General features: G+C 42.2%; 1 protein-coding gene across 1 annotated transcript in view; it reads left to right on the top strand.

The window, feature by feature from the left end:
* The window catches only part of FREM1 (FRAS1 related extracellular matrix 1), a 792,938-nt gene that overhangs the window by 762,081 nt on the left and 15,770 nt on the right, over positions 1 to 15,087 (top strand). The window contains exons 33-35 of the mRNA XM_078675906.1: positions 5,879 to 5,926; positions 9,184 to 9,366; positions 12,333 to 12,461. Of these exons, the coding sequence (XP_078532032.1) occupies positions 5,879 to 5,926; positions 9,184 to 9,366; positions 12,333 to 12,461 (360 nt within the window). The remainder of the gene's footprint in view (positions 1 to 5,878; positions 5,927 to 9,183; positions 9,367 to 12,332; positions 12,462 to 15,087) is intronic.

The raw sequence follows: 15,087 nt of genomic DNA, 5'->3' as shown, positions 1-15,087 counted from the left end.
TTTAATGTATATTGAATAATTTAAAAACAAAACTGTGATTTAAAAACAAAAAAGTGCTGGTGCTGACAATTAAGTGCTGGTGCTGATCACTGGAAACCACCAGCTCAAATTAAGCACTGATGTGTGCATGTGTGTGTGTGTGCGCTCCTGTGTGTAAGTGCATATATAACAAAGTCTTCCTCTGTGACATATAAACTTACACAGATACACTTAACTGAAGGTATATGCACATACAAAGGCAAGTTGATTCTACTACCTATGGCATGATTCAGTGTAACTATAAATAGACTGAGAATGCTGCTGAGCATCGTTTAGCACAAACCTTCTCTAAACCTTACTTAAATACACGTAAGTGTATTCCAGAATTTTACAGACACTAATTGCATATCATTGATATTTATGACTCTTCCATCAGCAGAGCAACACCAATGTCGGTTTGCCTGGAAAACTTAGGCAATAAAATTGAATTGTAAAATATATAAAATAGTGTTTGGTTCTCATTGGTGTCTTAAGATATGGTGATGGTTAATAAGATAGCTGAGTGTATTACTGTGCCTCCTGCCGGCTCCGTTAGCAACCAGGAGACGATGAGACAAATTCAAATGAGAAAATCTACGCGCTTTTCCATCCTGGCCGATAAAAAAACGGTCATGTCTGTTGAGGATAAGGGCACAAATGGGTGTGCTAACCAGAACCTAAATACATGAATTTTAATCACTCTTATATTCATGACCGCCTTGTGTGATTCTGGACAAATTATTTTTCGGGTACCCTAGGGCCTAATGTATCAAAGAGCTTTCTCGTTCTGTGTCTATGAAGAAATGTGTTGATAGATGAGGGCCGCAGTCCTTGTACAAGTAGATGTACCGACAAAGGGTTTGATGCACAAGTATAAATACTAAATATTATTATTTTGTGGGGTATATTTTTAAATATCTCAGTTAGAAAAGTAACATGTTAATGCTATAAAAATAAAATAAAATTTAGTGTTCGAGTTTCAAAATGCTTGAGTACAATTTAAGAGACTAACCCCCAGATGCATCAATCCCATATTCTGCGAATTTTAAATTGCGAAAAATACCGATTCGCAATTTAGAATTCGCAGAATGGGATGCATCAAGAAAAGCGAGTACAAAAAGCGAATCGCAATCGGCCACAATTGCCGATAGCGATTACCGCTAAATCGCAGAAAAAATCGCAGAATCGCCCGTTGACCATGTAGAAATTGCGATCTCGCTAATTGCGAGATCGCCAAAATGGGAAGTCGCATTTCGAGCCCAATGATGACATCACAACCAGGAAGTAGGCTGTTCCCTCCCTTATTCTGATCACTGAGCCTAAAAGTGGAAGCAGCACTGGCCAGAGCTCCACTACAGGCTACCTGCAGCCCACACCAGGAGTCCCAGGAAGCAGCAGGGAGCAGTGCCCCCGGAAGAAAGAGGAAAATAAAATTCTCTGAGCAGGAACTGGAGTACCTCATTGAGGGAGTCTCTAGAACATGCTCGCCTTTTTGGAAAGGACTCCCAGAGGGTGCCTGAGGCAGACAAGCACCGCATCTGGCTGCGCATCCGCGCAAAGGTCAACTCAGTCGGGGTGACCCAGCGCTCCATCGACGAATTAAAAAAGAGATGGTACGACCTCAGAGGGCGTGCCAAAGAGTGTATCGCTGAGAGGCTGGGGGAGCGACTTGCCACCGGAGGAGGAGAGCCCACTGTTGCACCCAACACTCCACTGGAAGACCTTGTGGAGGACACCGTAAATCCTGCAGCCTGCGTGGGGGTTACCCAGCTGGACTCCTCCCGACCTACCCAACAATCCCAACATAAGTGCCATGCGACTGCGACCCCGTCCCCTAACAATGCCCATGACTCCAGAGCTAGCTATTTGATAACCCCAGTAATGCAGGCCATGCACACCTGAAATTCCCTATTGCATTGTGGGACTTGTAGTGTGACCAAAATTCCCGGATAGCCCCACACAGCCAGACCTGTCAATTGAAAGTAATTCCTTAAGCCAGTCAGGGAATGCAAGCCTGTATGCATGTAGCAACATCTCATGTGCAAGATACATATCATTAATCATGCACCCATTTACATCACAGGTGCGTATGAACAACCCAGCACCGACAGTGAGGGCCTACACATAGAGGAGAACCCTGAGAACACCGAGGGTGAGGGCCATCCTGCACCATGACCCGGACCATCTCAGCCACCAGCAGCAGTACCGCCACCACATGATGCACATGTGCAGGTTGGCGATTGTCCCCTTCCGACTCACTGCCAGAGATATCCACAGGTATCCTCTGCTTGGTAGCAATGTTGTGGAGTATTGCACACACGGCCACGATGTGGAAGCAGAACTCAGGCTGGTATTTGAGGGCCCCACCAGTCTTGTGTAGAATGCGGAATCGGCTCTTTAATAGCCCAAATGTCCGCTCAATGCAATTTTGAGTGCGAATGTGTGCTGCATTGTAACGCCGTTGCGTGGCAGGGTTGAGGTATGGGGTGAGGAGGTACTCACGGAGGCCGAATGCGCTGTCACCTGAATGAAAGGAGCAGAGGGTGAGTGCCTGTCATGTGCAGCTACATGGTCTCGATGTACTGTTTGTTGGCATGTGTACTTACCTAGAAGGTGTCCTTCGCCATAGTCTCCCCTGGCCAGTCGTGTGTGCATGCCGCTGTGCCGGAATATGAAGGAGTCATGCGTGCTCCCAGGGTATTGTGCCACTATGTCGGTGATGATTGTCTTAGCGTCGCACACCATCTGGATGTTCAGTGAGTGGTAGGACTTGCGGTTCCGGTACATGTATTCAGTCTCTACGGGTGGGCAGATGTGGATGTGGGTACAATCAATGCATCCAATTACATGGGGGAATTGCGCTATGTTGTAAAATTGTAGCTTGGTTTGATTCAAGTCCTGTTGGGTGGTTGGAAATTTGATGTAATGGTGTAGCCGGGTCAGCATGGCCTCCAGGAAACTCCTTAGGCAGCAGGACATGGTGCTCTGGGAGATCTCCCCTACAACGGCAACTATCCCCTGGAAGCTTCCGGAGGCCAGGAGGTGCAGGCTGCACAAGACCGGGACATGGGTGGGCATGGCATTGGTCCTCCTCGTTGGGTGCTGCATCAGGGGGTCAAGGTCCCGGATGAGCTTTGTAATCATTGCCCCATTCAGCCGGTACTTTGAGTAGATTTCCTCCTCAGTTTGTCCCAGTAGTGTGATCCGCTGGTGGAAAATTCGCTCCTGGATCCTGCGTCTGTTCCTTGCTGCAGCCTGGAGCCTTCGCCGCCTTACCACCATGTAGAGTCCTGGCATTGTGAATGTCCTCATGCTCCTACTGTGTCTCCTTAAGTGTGTTTCAACAGCCCCGCACCTGTGGCTAGTTAGGATTTTTTTCTTGGAATTTTTTTTTTAACTTCATGGTTACCACCTGGTTTGGCTTCTCCTTAATTTGCGCCTCGCAAAAAGCGATTTTTGGGTTTTCCGCAATTTGCGATTTTTCATGCATTGGGTTTGCGAATAATTTGAGATTTCGCAAAGAAAATCGCAGATTCGTTGGGAACTCGCTATTTCCGATTCGCACAAGGGGGTTCCACCTTGATTCTGCGATTTTATTTGCGAAGTCGCAAATTATGTTTTGCGAATTCGCAATTTGGTCATGTTTTGTTTCATGAATTGCGATTAATGGAATTGCGATCGCAATAGCTATTTCGCAGCTATTGCGATCGCAATTTGGGTTGATGAATCTGGCTGTAAGCATTGACAATATGTGAGCGGCATACCCTCCACAAGCAGCATTTTATTACCGTGTGGCATTTTCCTTCTATGTGGCCTATGTAGAGTTCTTCAGCTATAATTTCACCTAGCACAAAACAGCGTTAGTACTCAGAGGCAGTACTTGTTGCTTTTGAATGCCTGCATGAATTCTCATCACGGTGCATACCTAAGGTTTTAAAGGATTGTGTTATGTTCTTACTGTGTTATTGTGCAACACGAGTGCTGCCATCCTTTTAGAATTAAATTATTGTTGCTTCTTATAAAAAATATGTTTTAAGGGCATTACGGTACTCCTTGATCTTTATTGATCTGACGTCAATTGTGTAAGATTGTTATATATGGGCATCTAATTTAGCATTTCTACCTTGAAGTAAGATTAGATACTGATATCCAGCAAAGACACAACTAAAACAGGAGTCACAATTAAATTAACTGCTTGGTTTCTTTCGATATTGTCTTTCTCTTTTTCTGACCTTATGTGGACTTGTTGATTTTTGGGAAATCCTTTGCTTTTCTCCTACATTTATACTCTGCATTGTAATAAAAGATGTTCAACTTTTATTCTGTTCATGATGCCCACATTTAGTGACTATGGGCCATATGTATGAAAAACGTGTTTTGTGATTCTCAAATTGTGATTTTTAGGGAATCGTAATTTGAGAATCGCAAAATGGAATGTATGTGGGATTTGCAAATAATTTTGAGAATCCCACATATTCCTTACTTACGAATTGCAAATTGAGATTTGAAAATAAGGAATACCTTCCCATTCATTCCTATGGGCTAGGCGGCCCATAGGAATGAATGGGAAGACATTCTCAATTTGCGATTCCCAATTAGAGAATCGCAAATTGAGAATGCAATTTGAAGGGTGCCAGGGTGTCAAAAGGACACCCTGTTGCACCCCTGAAATGTGCATGAGTGCACATGTGGCACACATACGTGCCTTCAGGGCACGTATGTGTGCCACATGGCACATTGAAAAATGCAAAAAAGTGCATTTTTCAAAGAAATCGCTAATTACCACCAACTTGATTTGAAGTTGGTGGTTATTTACGATTTCTTAAGGAGAAATTACACAACTTGGGTGCTTTTTACATCGCATTTAAGGAATCGCAATTTACGATTCCTTAAATGCTTTCGCAAAATAAGGAATCGCAATTTTGTGATTTCCTAATTTGCAAGGGCCTTTTGGGAAGATACATCCCCAAAGGCTTTTTTCCATTCGCAAACGGGCCGATTCTGAGAATCGACCCTTTTGCGAACGGGAAATGGGTTTCATAAATATGCCCCTATATCCTGTTGAGGTTCTTATATGGGGCTGATGCTATATTTTGGCATAAGGCTAACTTAAGTGCAAATGTCTACGGAGAAACTAGGGTAACCAAAGAAGGGGGCCAAGTGGGTTCAATAAAGTACTGCAGTATCTCTCTGACACTGGGTAAAAGGATGGGGAACCTGTAATGACGTTGCTCAGAGGGGTGAGAACATCTAGCATTGAAAAGAGAGGATTCATAGTGGGCCTGTACAAATGGAGAAGAAGTTGCAATATCTGTGTAATAAGGTATTTGAATAACGTCAATAATACACACGGGTGCTTCAGAGTGTTGTTTTCATGGGATGAAAACTGACGTTATATCGAAAGTGATAGTCGAACAGTGATAGTAAGATAGAAGGTTAGAAATTAGTGAGAAAGAAGGGAGAAGCGGAACAAATACTCCCTGTGCCCTTAGCACAGTCCTTCGGGTGTCGTGCTGATGTCTCTCAAGATGTAGGCCCTGGGATTCCAAAATGGAGGCTGGTTTCACTTACACTCCTATCTCGGTCACCACATTTCCAACATCTGTGTCTGGTCCGTTCTAAATTGCTGCTTTCTTACTTGCTTTTTCCACAGGTACCTGGACGGAGAATCCGAGGCACACAATGTCAGATTATTGTTTGAGTGGTGGAAAGGGGGGGAGGAAACACCGACTGTTCAATGGAAGTATACTGTGCCTCCGTTTAACAGACCATTTATTAGGGATTATTGATTGATCTGCCTAATTTATGTGCTCTGTAGACCTTGCATGCAGTCATCGAGCTATGTTACCTTCTGTTCTAGGTGCAACCTTCATCTGTCTCTAGAAACGGAACCGATGTCGTATTTACAGTAAGAACACCTTTTTTGATGATTTCTCTAATTTTCCTTTCACATAGAAACTGAGGTTTCACACACAGGCATGGATAAATGCCACGCGGGGTATCTCCTACTCTGACAGACAGACGTCATAAGGCTTTCTAGAGTGACACTGTGAACAGCCTACATCTTCCAAAACACGTGCTGCACTTCATGGTTCAACTAAAGCCTCCGCCGCCCAAATAAGAAGTAAAATGAATGTTCCATTACTGTGCAAATAGCAATATTATTTTGCCAATATATTGCTTATGTTCAGATATGCTTTTTATTGGGGCTGGGTGAGGCTGCAAATTTAGAAAGAGGCTGAGCCAGAGCCAAGCCAAGCCAGGTCACAGGCTTGTCTCTGAGAGCCAAAGAATCTGCAGAGCATTGTAAACGTTTGGCACATATAGTGCTAGCTCTTCACTTTTTCACATTGGAATAAATCAATGCAGTCACATCTAAGTAAATAGTATTTAAACATGAACTTTGTCCACCCAATCCTCTGGCCACACTGCCAAGAGATGTTGGTTTGTCATGAAGCCACTTATAGGGCCAACATTGCCAACATGGCCAACATTGCTATTTTATGTGGTGCAACATTTTTGTCTATTGACCCATAAAAGAAGTTTTTCTATTATGCCGTCATGAATTGCCTCAAGTTGCACTCAGATTAGCCCAGTAGCGGCGGCTACCAGACGGGGGTGGAGGGGCGGGGAGGATGGAGAAAAAAAGGACTTACCTGGAACAGCCGGCCACCGCCTCTCCTCCGTCCTCTTCTTTCTTTCTGTCTCCAGTCGTGGACGGCAGCAGGAAGCACCCGGGCACAAAGGCTCCCCTTAGCCAATCACAATGCTGCAATGCAGTGTTGTGATTGGTCTGAGTGCCGTGGTTCGGTGCTCAGACGGGGACAGGGAGCCTGTGCATGTTCCTCAGCAGGCTATGTAATGCAGCCTGGTGGGTAACATGCAAAGTGTGCATGACTGTTTGGCCGGCACAAGAGGGCCGGTCAAACAGTCATGCACACTTAGGGAGGGCAAACCACTCCTCCCCCTGCTGTGGCCAGCTCCACCCCGCCACTGACTGCAGTAGGAAAATTCAAATGATAATGATGATACTTTATTATCATTTTATTTTTCCTTTTGAGAAGTGGGGCGACACGCCAATGGATTTGCCACTCATTCAAAATGAGACACAGTTAAGTAAAGTGGCCTGCGTAGGATCACATAATTTGGTTAAGCAGGAGAGCCAGGATTTGAACCCAGGTTCCTTGGTTAAACTTTATTCTAGGGATGCCTGGCTTGGCTTTCTTTTTGGCTTGGTAGTTCATATGGCACAATAGTTGAACCAGGGCCATGCATTGGGCTCGAGACTGGTTGTAGCCTTACTTGGCTAGCCCACCTTTACCATTGTTGAGTCTGGAGAAAGACCATGACTCAATAAAGGCAAAACTTGAGTGGGTCATACTGCTCATCCCCTCCCTCAACAGAGCTAACAAATTGATTATTACTCAGTATACATGTCATGCACGGTTTATGCCTAGCTGTTCTTTCATGCACATTAGATTTTAAAATGGGTGCAGAAGCAATCAGAGAGCGCATTTTAGTTGCACAGGCAAATAGTGTGTAACAGTGATGACAGAATACGATCCTGAGTGAGAAGACCCAGCACTAATATGCAGAAACAAGTAGAATCTGATCTATTGTTATCACTCAGAATCAGATTTTTTCACTATGGTAATAAATGTCTGCTATGCTTGTTGCAAATTAGGGAGCTTATTTCTGGTAGCCTTGCATCACTTTTGCACCTTGTAAAGCGGTAAATGTGTGACACAGAACTCTCAATCCAATGTATTAAGCCACACAAAGCCACCCTGCGTGGCTTTGAGTTGCCTCAGACATCATGAGTAAGGCAACACAGCGCAAATCGCTGTTTTGCCTTACTCAGTGTCCAGCTGCATTTCATAGGCGTTGCGGAGGGTTTCCCCAAGCAACACCCATGGAATTTAAAACTGCCCCAGATTTTCAAAGTCATGTAAACCTAGGGAAGCGCCAAATCTTTACGACTCCTGAGGTGAGATGTTACGAGGTTAAGTCTGTTTATTTCTCATTGTTTTTTCCTCTTTCTATGTGTGCTGCATTTTGCAGCACACATAGAAAGGGGAAAATGCCTCTTGGTGTTGTTTTTGTGCAGGAAGGTATCCCTTTCTGCACAAACCCTATCCTGTCTGCAACAGAGGTACCCTTGCACAATGGTGCAAGGGTGCCTATGTTGGTTCCTGGGCTGCCAATATGGCCCCAGCGCAGGCAGAAAGGACAGGAATGCCCCGTATTGCGCTGCCCTATGCCAAAATCCCATAAATAAGCCCCCCGATGTTTTATTGGGCCACAATAATTTCTACTAGCATGGCATAAAAAAATACACTAAAATGAGGGTGTGATATTATTTTTTGCTAATTTTATTTGCACCATGGGTTTTTGATGTGGCAAATGGCCTTTGCATTATGGATACCCACGTACAGCGTTTTTTTAAACAACTTATTTGGTAAAATTCACTACCCAATTTATTTTTCTTTGTGCTGTTTTATTATGTTATTCATTTCCTCTGAATTGTGGAATTAAAACTCCTTTGGGCCATTTCATAAATGTTGCATTTGTGCAAAAAAGGTGCAAAAGCGGTTTTGCACCATTTTTCTGCTTGCATAACAAGGAATAAAGAAAGCACAGTTTGTTCCACTACATAATGCATGTTTGTACCACAGCAAAAATAGAGCAAACTGAATAAGCTCTTAATTCACATAGTAACATATCGAACAAAAAGATATTTCTTGAGGTTTAAAATCAGGTATATGAAACTAAGTAGCGAAGGTAGTTTGTATGTATCATAAATAGTGCAATATCATCTCGTTTGATTTTGGCGAACATTATTTATAGGTCTAATGGCTACTTTGTTGGAAACGTTTTTACACATTAAACTGATTTGAAACGAAATCTGTCATATATATTGTTACATTTGTTAAGAATCTATTTCGTTCCTTTTTGCTTTGGTGCAAAAGGTGTATGTATATGAACTGGGGCAAAAGGCAATTGGTTCATTCTTTCATAAGCAAGTAGCAAAAAAGATGCAAAAGCGTTGCACCATTTTTGCACCAGTGCAGAATTTAGGTAATCGGTCTCCTTGGAGATTTAAATTCTTGATTTGCTTTTTCCTGTGCGCATTGGTAAGTCAAAATGCTCCTTTTTGTGTTTTAGTACCATGGGCTTGTATCGCTTAGAGTGGAGGAGGATGTCCCACTCTCCAGGTCAACTCAGGAGGCCAAGGTGTTGGTGTACAACAGAGGGCAAGAGAGGCACAGTGTGGATCCATCCAGGAAGACAGAGATATTGCAAGCAGACAGAGCGGGCCTAACTTCATTGTCACACGTTAGTAGTCAGGTATGAAATTTGTATGGTTAACTCATTGTTAAAGGCTGACATGCTGACTGTGTTTATCACTCTTATGGTTCCACACTACTGAGACAGAAAAAACAACTTACAATCCACATTTGCTTTCTTATTTTGAAAATCCGCAAAATTGGATTCGCGCACAGCAGATTTTACATACATCCACTGATTTATTCACATCGGTCAATGTACACATGAGTAAATCTCTATGTGTAAAATTACTCTTACACTTTGTAGTAAATTTGCTATTTTTGGCTATTTGCCATTTACCAGTATGAATTTACTACAAAGTGTAGGCTTACAGGACCCTACCCCCTGAAACCAAGGGGTTGAGCCTAATTTGTGAGTGTAAAGTTACTACTTGTAACTTTTCACACATACACAGAGATCTCTTATGGTAAAGTATAGGAGAAAAATGAAAAGTTTCTTAAAGTAAAAAATATTAATAGGAATATTTTTAAGATAGAAATAAAGTAGTTTAATTGTATATATTTAAATTAAATGTAAAGTAAAGTCCACATTTGTAAAGCGCACAATCACCCGTAAGGGTCTCTAGGCGCTGGGGGCCGTCGGGAAGATTAAGCGAGCTATTGCCCAGAGTCACATGGTGCTGGGCTAACCTGCCGCCGGAGCCGGGGATCGAACCGTGGTCCCCAGATTCCAGCGTCAGTCGCCCTGGCCGCGGCGCCACACCTCTCCCTAATACGCCAAAATAAGAAACTGATACGTCACTGTTAACTTAATTTTGAACTAAATATTTAATTAATGTAAGTATAATAACAAAAATAAAAAATATTTTGTAAGCTCTATTAAAAACACCAAAAGTAAAAAGTATTTATTTATATTTTATGTATTTAAAATTAATACAAGTTATGTATTGCATTCATTTCATTAATATAATTACTTTTTATATTAATAATGCTATGTTTATTTTTAATTTTAAAAATTGTAATACAATAATTTAAACGAAAGTATATATATAAATATGTCCAACAAGATGCCCCAGCATTTTGAATGAGCACTCGACAGCGCCCCATACCAACAGGTATTGTAATGCCTCGCTGCAGCCTGCCTCACTCAAACCCCTCGTTTTCTTCATGGTGCCGACACGTTTCGAGGCTGACACGCCTCTTCATCATGGGCTGTGAAAAACAGGCATCGGGGGTTCACTCCGTTTCAATGTGCTTTTATTTAAACAATGCCCTCAGTGGGTTTGGCAGCATGCTGTCATCACGTTATAAGCATTATGGGATTTGTTGTCCCAGGGAGTGAATAACATAATTATTTCCTTTAGTAGGTTCGATGTCCTGTCACTATTAGAAGCATTTTTATAACCTACTAAATGACTAAAAATGTATATGCCTCTCCATTTGCTATATTCACTTTTGGGAATGCCAGTTGACCACTTTGAATTCGTTTCTGTTGGATGCAGTTTAGATAATAGGAATTTGGACAGTGAAAATTCAGATGGGTAAATAAGTTTGCACATTTTGAAACCAAAATATGTTGTTAGTTTGTGCACTCCAATTACTTGTACCCCATTACATCAGCTAACCATTATATAATTTGTAGGTGTTGTAAATAACCAGTGTTACTATTACCAAGTTTGGTTTGCTGACTGCTGAAGGATGTCAACTGTGCCTGTCTTGCAGATTTCCACATACTTCAGCTGTAAGCATTGAACTCATTAAGCCAGCTGCCAGTCACGAAGGGCCTGATTATGAGTTTGGTGGTTCGTTGGACTGACAAAACCACGGTGGCGATGCTGCAACTGTCAAACCGGTTGTCCAACCACTGTATTATGGCTTTGGCGGCCGGACCGCCATAGGACCACTGCTACCACCAGGGATCTGTGATCCCTGGCGATCTTGCAGCAGTTTGAGGCCACAATATGCTGCTGCACCGCCAAGCTTGTTATGAGTGTCCTTGCTGCCCTCCTTTTCATGGCAGTGAGCCCGCCATGAACATGGTGGTGTGAGGAAACTAAGCGAGCTCTACAGGGCCCCCTGGTGCCTTGGTGCAATGGGGTGCATGCAGAGGGGCACATGGTGTACCCTTCTGTCTTTCTGCACCCCTAGTTCCTGCATAGCTGCGCTTACTCGTCCCATGGTGCTTCCTTTCTAAGGGGATCCTATGAGCTTTTAAAATGCAGTGCTGTGGGCCCTCTGCCAAAGGACCGCCTGCTCGGATTACAACTTGTAATCTGGCAGGCAGCCGGTGGTGTGGGAGTGGAGCGGTAGCGTGCTGACCCACTCCCACACCTCCAAACTCAAAATAAGACCCTTAGACTTCACCACTACATGGACTATGAACATTACATTTGACTTTGCTCTAGCACCCAAATTGCCAGATCTGTAGTTAGAATAATAAATCATTCCTTTCAAAGATATGACAAGGCCCATTACTAGTCATGGCTGATGTAATGTTCTGGTCAGTGTAATAAAGATGAAGGATGTAACATACATCCAATTGAACACTTATAAGAAGCCCGAAGACATAACTCGAATGGTATGTAATATTTTTAATTAAAATTCATTAGGTTTCAAAAAAACAATATGCTAGGTGTTGAATTTGGTAGAACTCATTTCTGCTATCGCTTTGCACTGCAATCCTTGTAGAAGAATTTTTTTCCGGATGGGTCCAGATAAATGTCAGATATTTACAGTGAATACTTATGTGGCAAGGGAAGAGTATCAGCATGTTTCTTACATATCAAACAATTTAATTTTGGAAGGAGTTAATACCAAAACACATAAGGGCCAAAACATTAACTGTTCTGCTTTTGTGATTTCAAGCTCCAATCATGAAGAGAGGGTACATTTTAAACAGTGATCCGCCGATAATAATATTTTATTGTAGCTTCATATAATTGGAAAGAGAATTGTCAAAATTTGTTGAGACAGTATTTTGTGATTCAGTTAGATTTTGTTCTCACAGTCAGTTCATTTCTTTCCTAGGATCAGATTCTGACGTTCCCAAAGGCATGCACCATGAATTTGAATGGGCTTCTGCATTTTGAAGAAAAGGCTCAGAGGCTATTTCAATGTGATGGGGTTTCATGGAAAGTCTGGGACTCAGGAACGCAGGTAATCTTCATTGGATAGCAGCAGGCGGGCATTCTACCTTACCAAGAGTAAAGGCTTCTGAACTATGCTCCAATGGTGGTATGTAGAAAGACGCAGTTGACTAAATTATGCAGCCAGGAAATAAATTAAGAGGAGTAGCATGGCATTAGAAGCAAATCATACAACAAATAATTTTACATATCAAACAGCTTGATTGAAATTTTAGCATAAATTAATTCAAAAGTTACCCCAGTGCTTTAAAAAACAGATTTGGAGTTTGGTGTCACAAATGTGGGGGATGCCCTGTCTGCCGTATTACACGTGCATTTAAAGCCTTTGACTCTTGGAATACAATGAACAGGATGTCCACCGTTTTTTGACAGAGTATCCCATCTGCCAAATTCTAAATAAGGCCCTTTTGTTTTCTAAAGAAACATAATATACACATTAGCATATGCTGTGCAAATTATAATTCACCAACATTAATGATTTTTGTTGTGTATAGAAGCATAGAAGCACCATTTTAATAGTGCGGCACATTTTAATAACAGCAGTAAAATAGATTGTGCTAAAAATATACAAGGCGCACTCAGGAGAAAACAAAGCTGTATGTACACGCATCTTTTAATTTTATTCTGCCCATCTCCCCTAAGTTCATCTCAAACAAGCATTGACACTGCCAATAGGTTTGATCGTTTAGGCCTATTGACTTTCCCAATGCTGTTTGCTGCTGCTGTGCAGCATCGGCAAAAAAAATAAAAAAGATATGTGATACAACCGCTATTGCTGGTCAGGTCATTCACCTTGCATGGATGGACCTACAGAATGACCCTGGTGTCATTTTCATTATTTGCCCCTTCCTGCACAACAAAAATCTTGCATGTAACAGAAGCACCCTTGCACCATGGTGCAAGGGTGTCTGCATTGACGGTAGCTAGCCAAAAGGGCGCCAGTACAGGGGAAAGGACAAGAGTGTGCCATATTGCCCTAAATACAGTGCATTCCTGCCCTTTCCCTATCACGCCGTGCAGCGTAGCAAGGTAACTTGCTGGGCTGCATTGCAAGACTGCACCATAAATAGGCACCTTAGTGCAGGTGGTCACATTGTCATATTCTAAAACTGAGTTCATTCTTTTTGCAATTTTGAGGCTTCTTTAAGAGGGAATGAAAAAAACAGGATTTGTTTAAAACTGAAGTTTTGCAAAACATGAAGCACATTGATCTATCACACTATGCTTGCTGTCTTACATTATAAAAACTGATAAAAAATAAATGTTCTGCCTTAGCAAATTAGAAAAATAGGACTGTGGTTGGAAAAAAATCAATTGGTTCAATTTTTGTAGGACTACAGCAAAAAAAATGTGCACATCTCTTACCCCTATCCTGTAATATAAAAGCAGCAAACGATGCAAATGTGCCAGGCAGAGCTGCTGTTAAAACTCATGAGTACCTGAGTCATCAGCTGCTGTATTTTAAAAGCTGCGGCTGTAGGTCAGCCTCTTTGGTCCAGTAATGTGTTTTTACTTTCTCTCTGCATGCACAGTTAGGTATAGATATAACTTTTAGAAGAAATTTCGAAAAATGTTAAAAATCTGCAGAAAATGTGTAACATTGCCAAAAACTTTAGGGCACAAAGGAGTCTGTGGAAGTGTAAAAAAGTCTGTTTTTACCGAAAATACTATCAGCCGATTTGGACAGACCCTGCTAATGGACAGTATGTGCATGGACGTTATTTAGGGGTTGGCAGGAGTTGCAGCTGTGACCACTGGTTTGCCCATTGTGAACCCTGGCATTGCATTGGCGACCACTGCCTCAAAGGTAGCAAAATGATTGCCAGCAACACAGGAACAGCATGACCTTATGGACATTGGTTGGGGGTCCCAATTCTCCTTGTTTTTTGGCAATTTTATTTATTACACTAACGGAAAATGTTGGTGTAATAAAAATGCTCAATTACCTGGAAAATGGCCTTCCCTGGCCGCAGAGGTAAGTAAAAAATGCTTTAAAATATATCCTTTCGCATGCCTGCAGGTGAGAGTGTGTTTATGTGAGAGAGAGTGTGTGTATGTGTGTTTGTGTGTACCTGGTGAGTGAACTTGCAGGTCAAATGGCGTGTGATGTCACTTCCGCTACACCTGGCCTTTTGGAAATGTGCGTTCATGAGCATGTGGAATTATTATGGTGTCATGAGGACAGTACCTATGGCTATTGAGAATATTTGTAACATTTATAAGGAACCATGTTTCCTACTTTTGGCTCATGCACGTCATTTATCCCACACAAAAATGGAATTTCAGTGCTAAAACTTTTCTGTAGAACTCTGATACTGATTCAGCAGACTGGATTCAGCTAAAAATATCCATCTTCGGGTGTGATTCGCTCCTGTGGGCAATCGCCACTTTTGCAGATTGTTAGTAAATCTCGAGTGGCGGCACAAAGGGATAATCTGGAATGTTGAGCAGGAAAATGATGAACACCCACAAACGCATAACTCTATGGAGATTTACAACTGATGTACAGGAATTAATCCCTTTCTGGGGGTGGGGGGAATAAATACGTGGCAATATTTCATAGAAGATTAAAAGACAGGGCTCAATTTGACTAATAACAAATAGTAAAACTGTGTGCGCTTGCATGCCACAGACAA

Source organism: Lissotriton helveticus, chromosome 2_1 (genome assembly GCF_964261635.1).
Source record: "Lissotriton helveticus chromosome 2_1, aLisHel1.1, whole genome shotgun sequence".
In the NCBI taxonomy this organism is placed as follows: Eukaryota; Metazoa; Chordata; class Amphibia; order Caudata; family Salamandridae; genus Lissotriton; species Lissotriton helveticus.
This window is presented reverse-complemented; position numbering and strand designations above follow the sequence as displayed.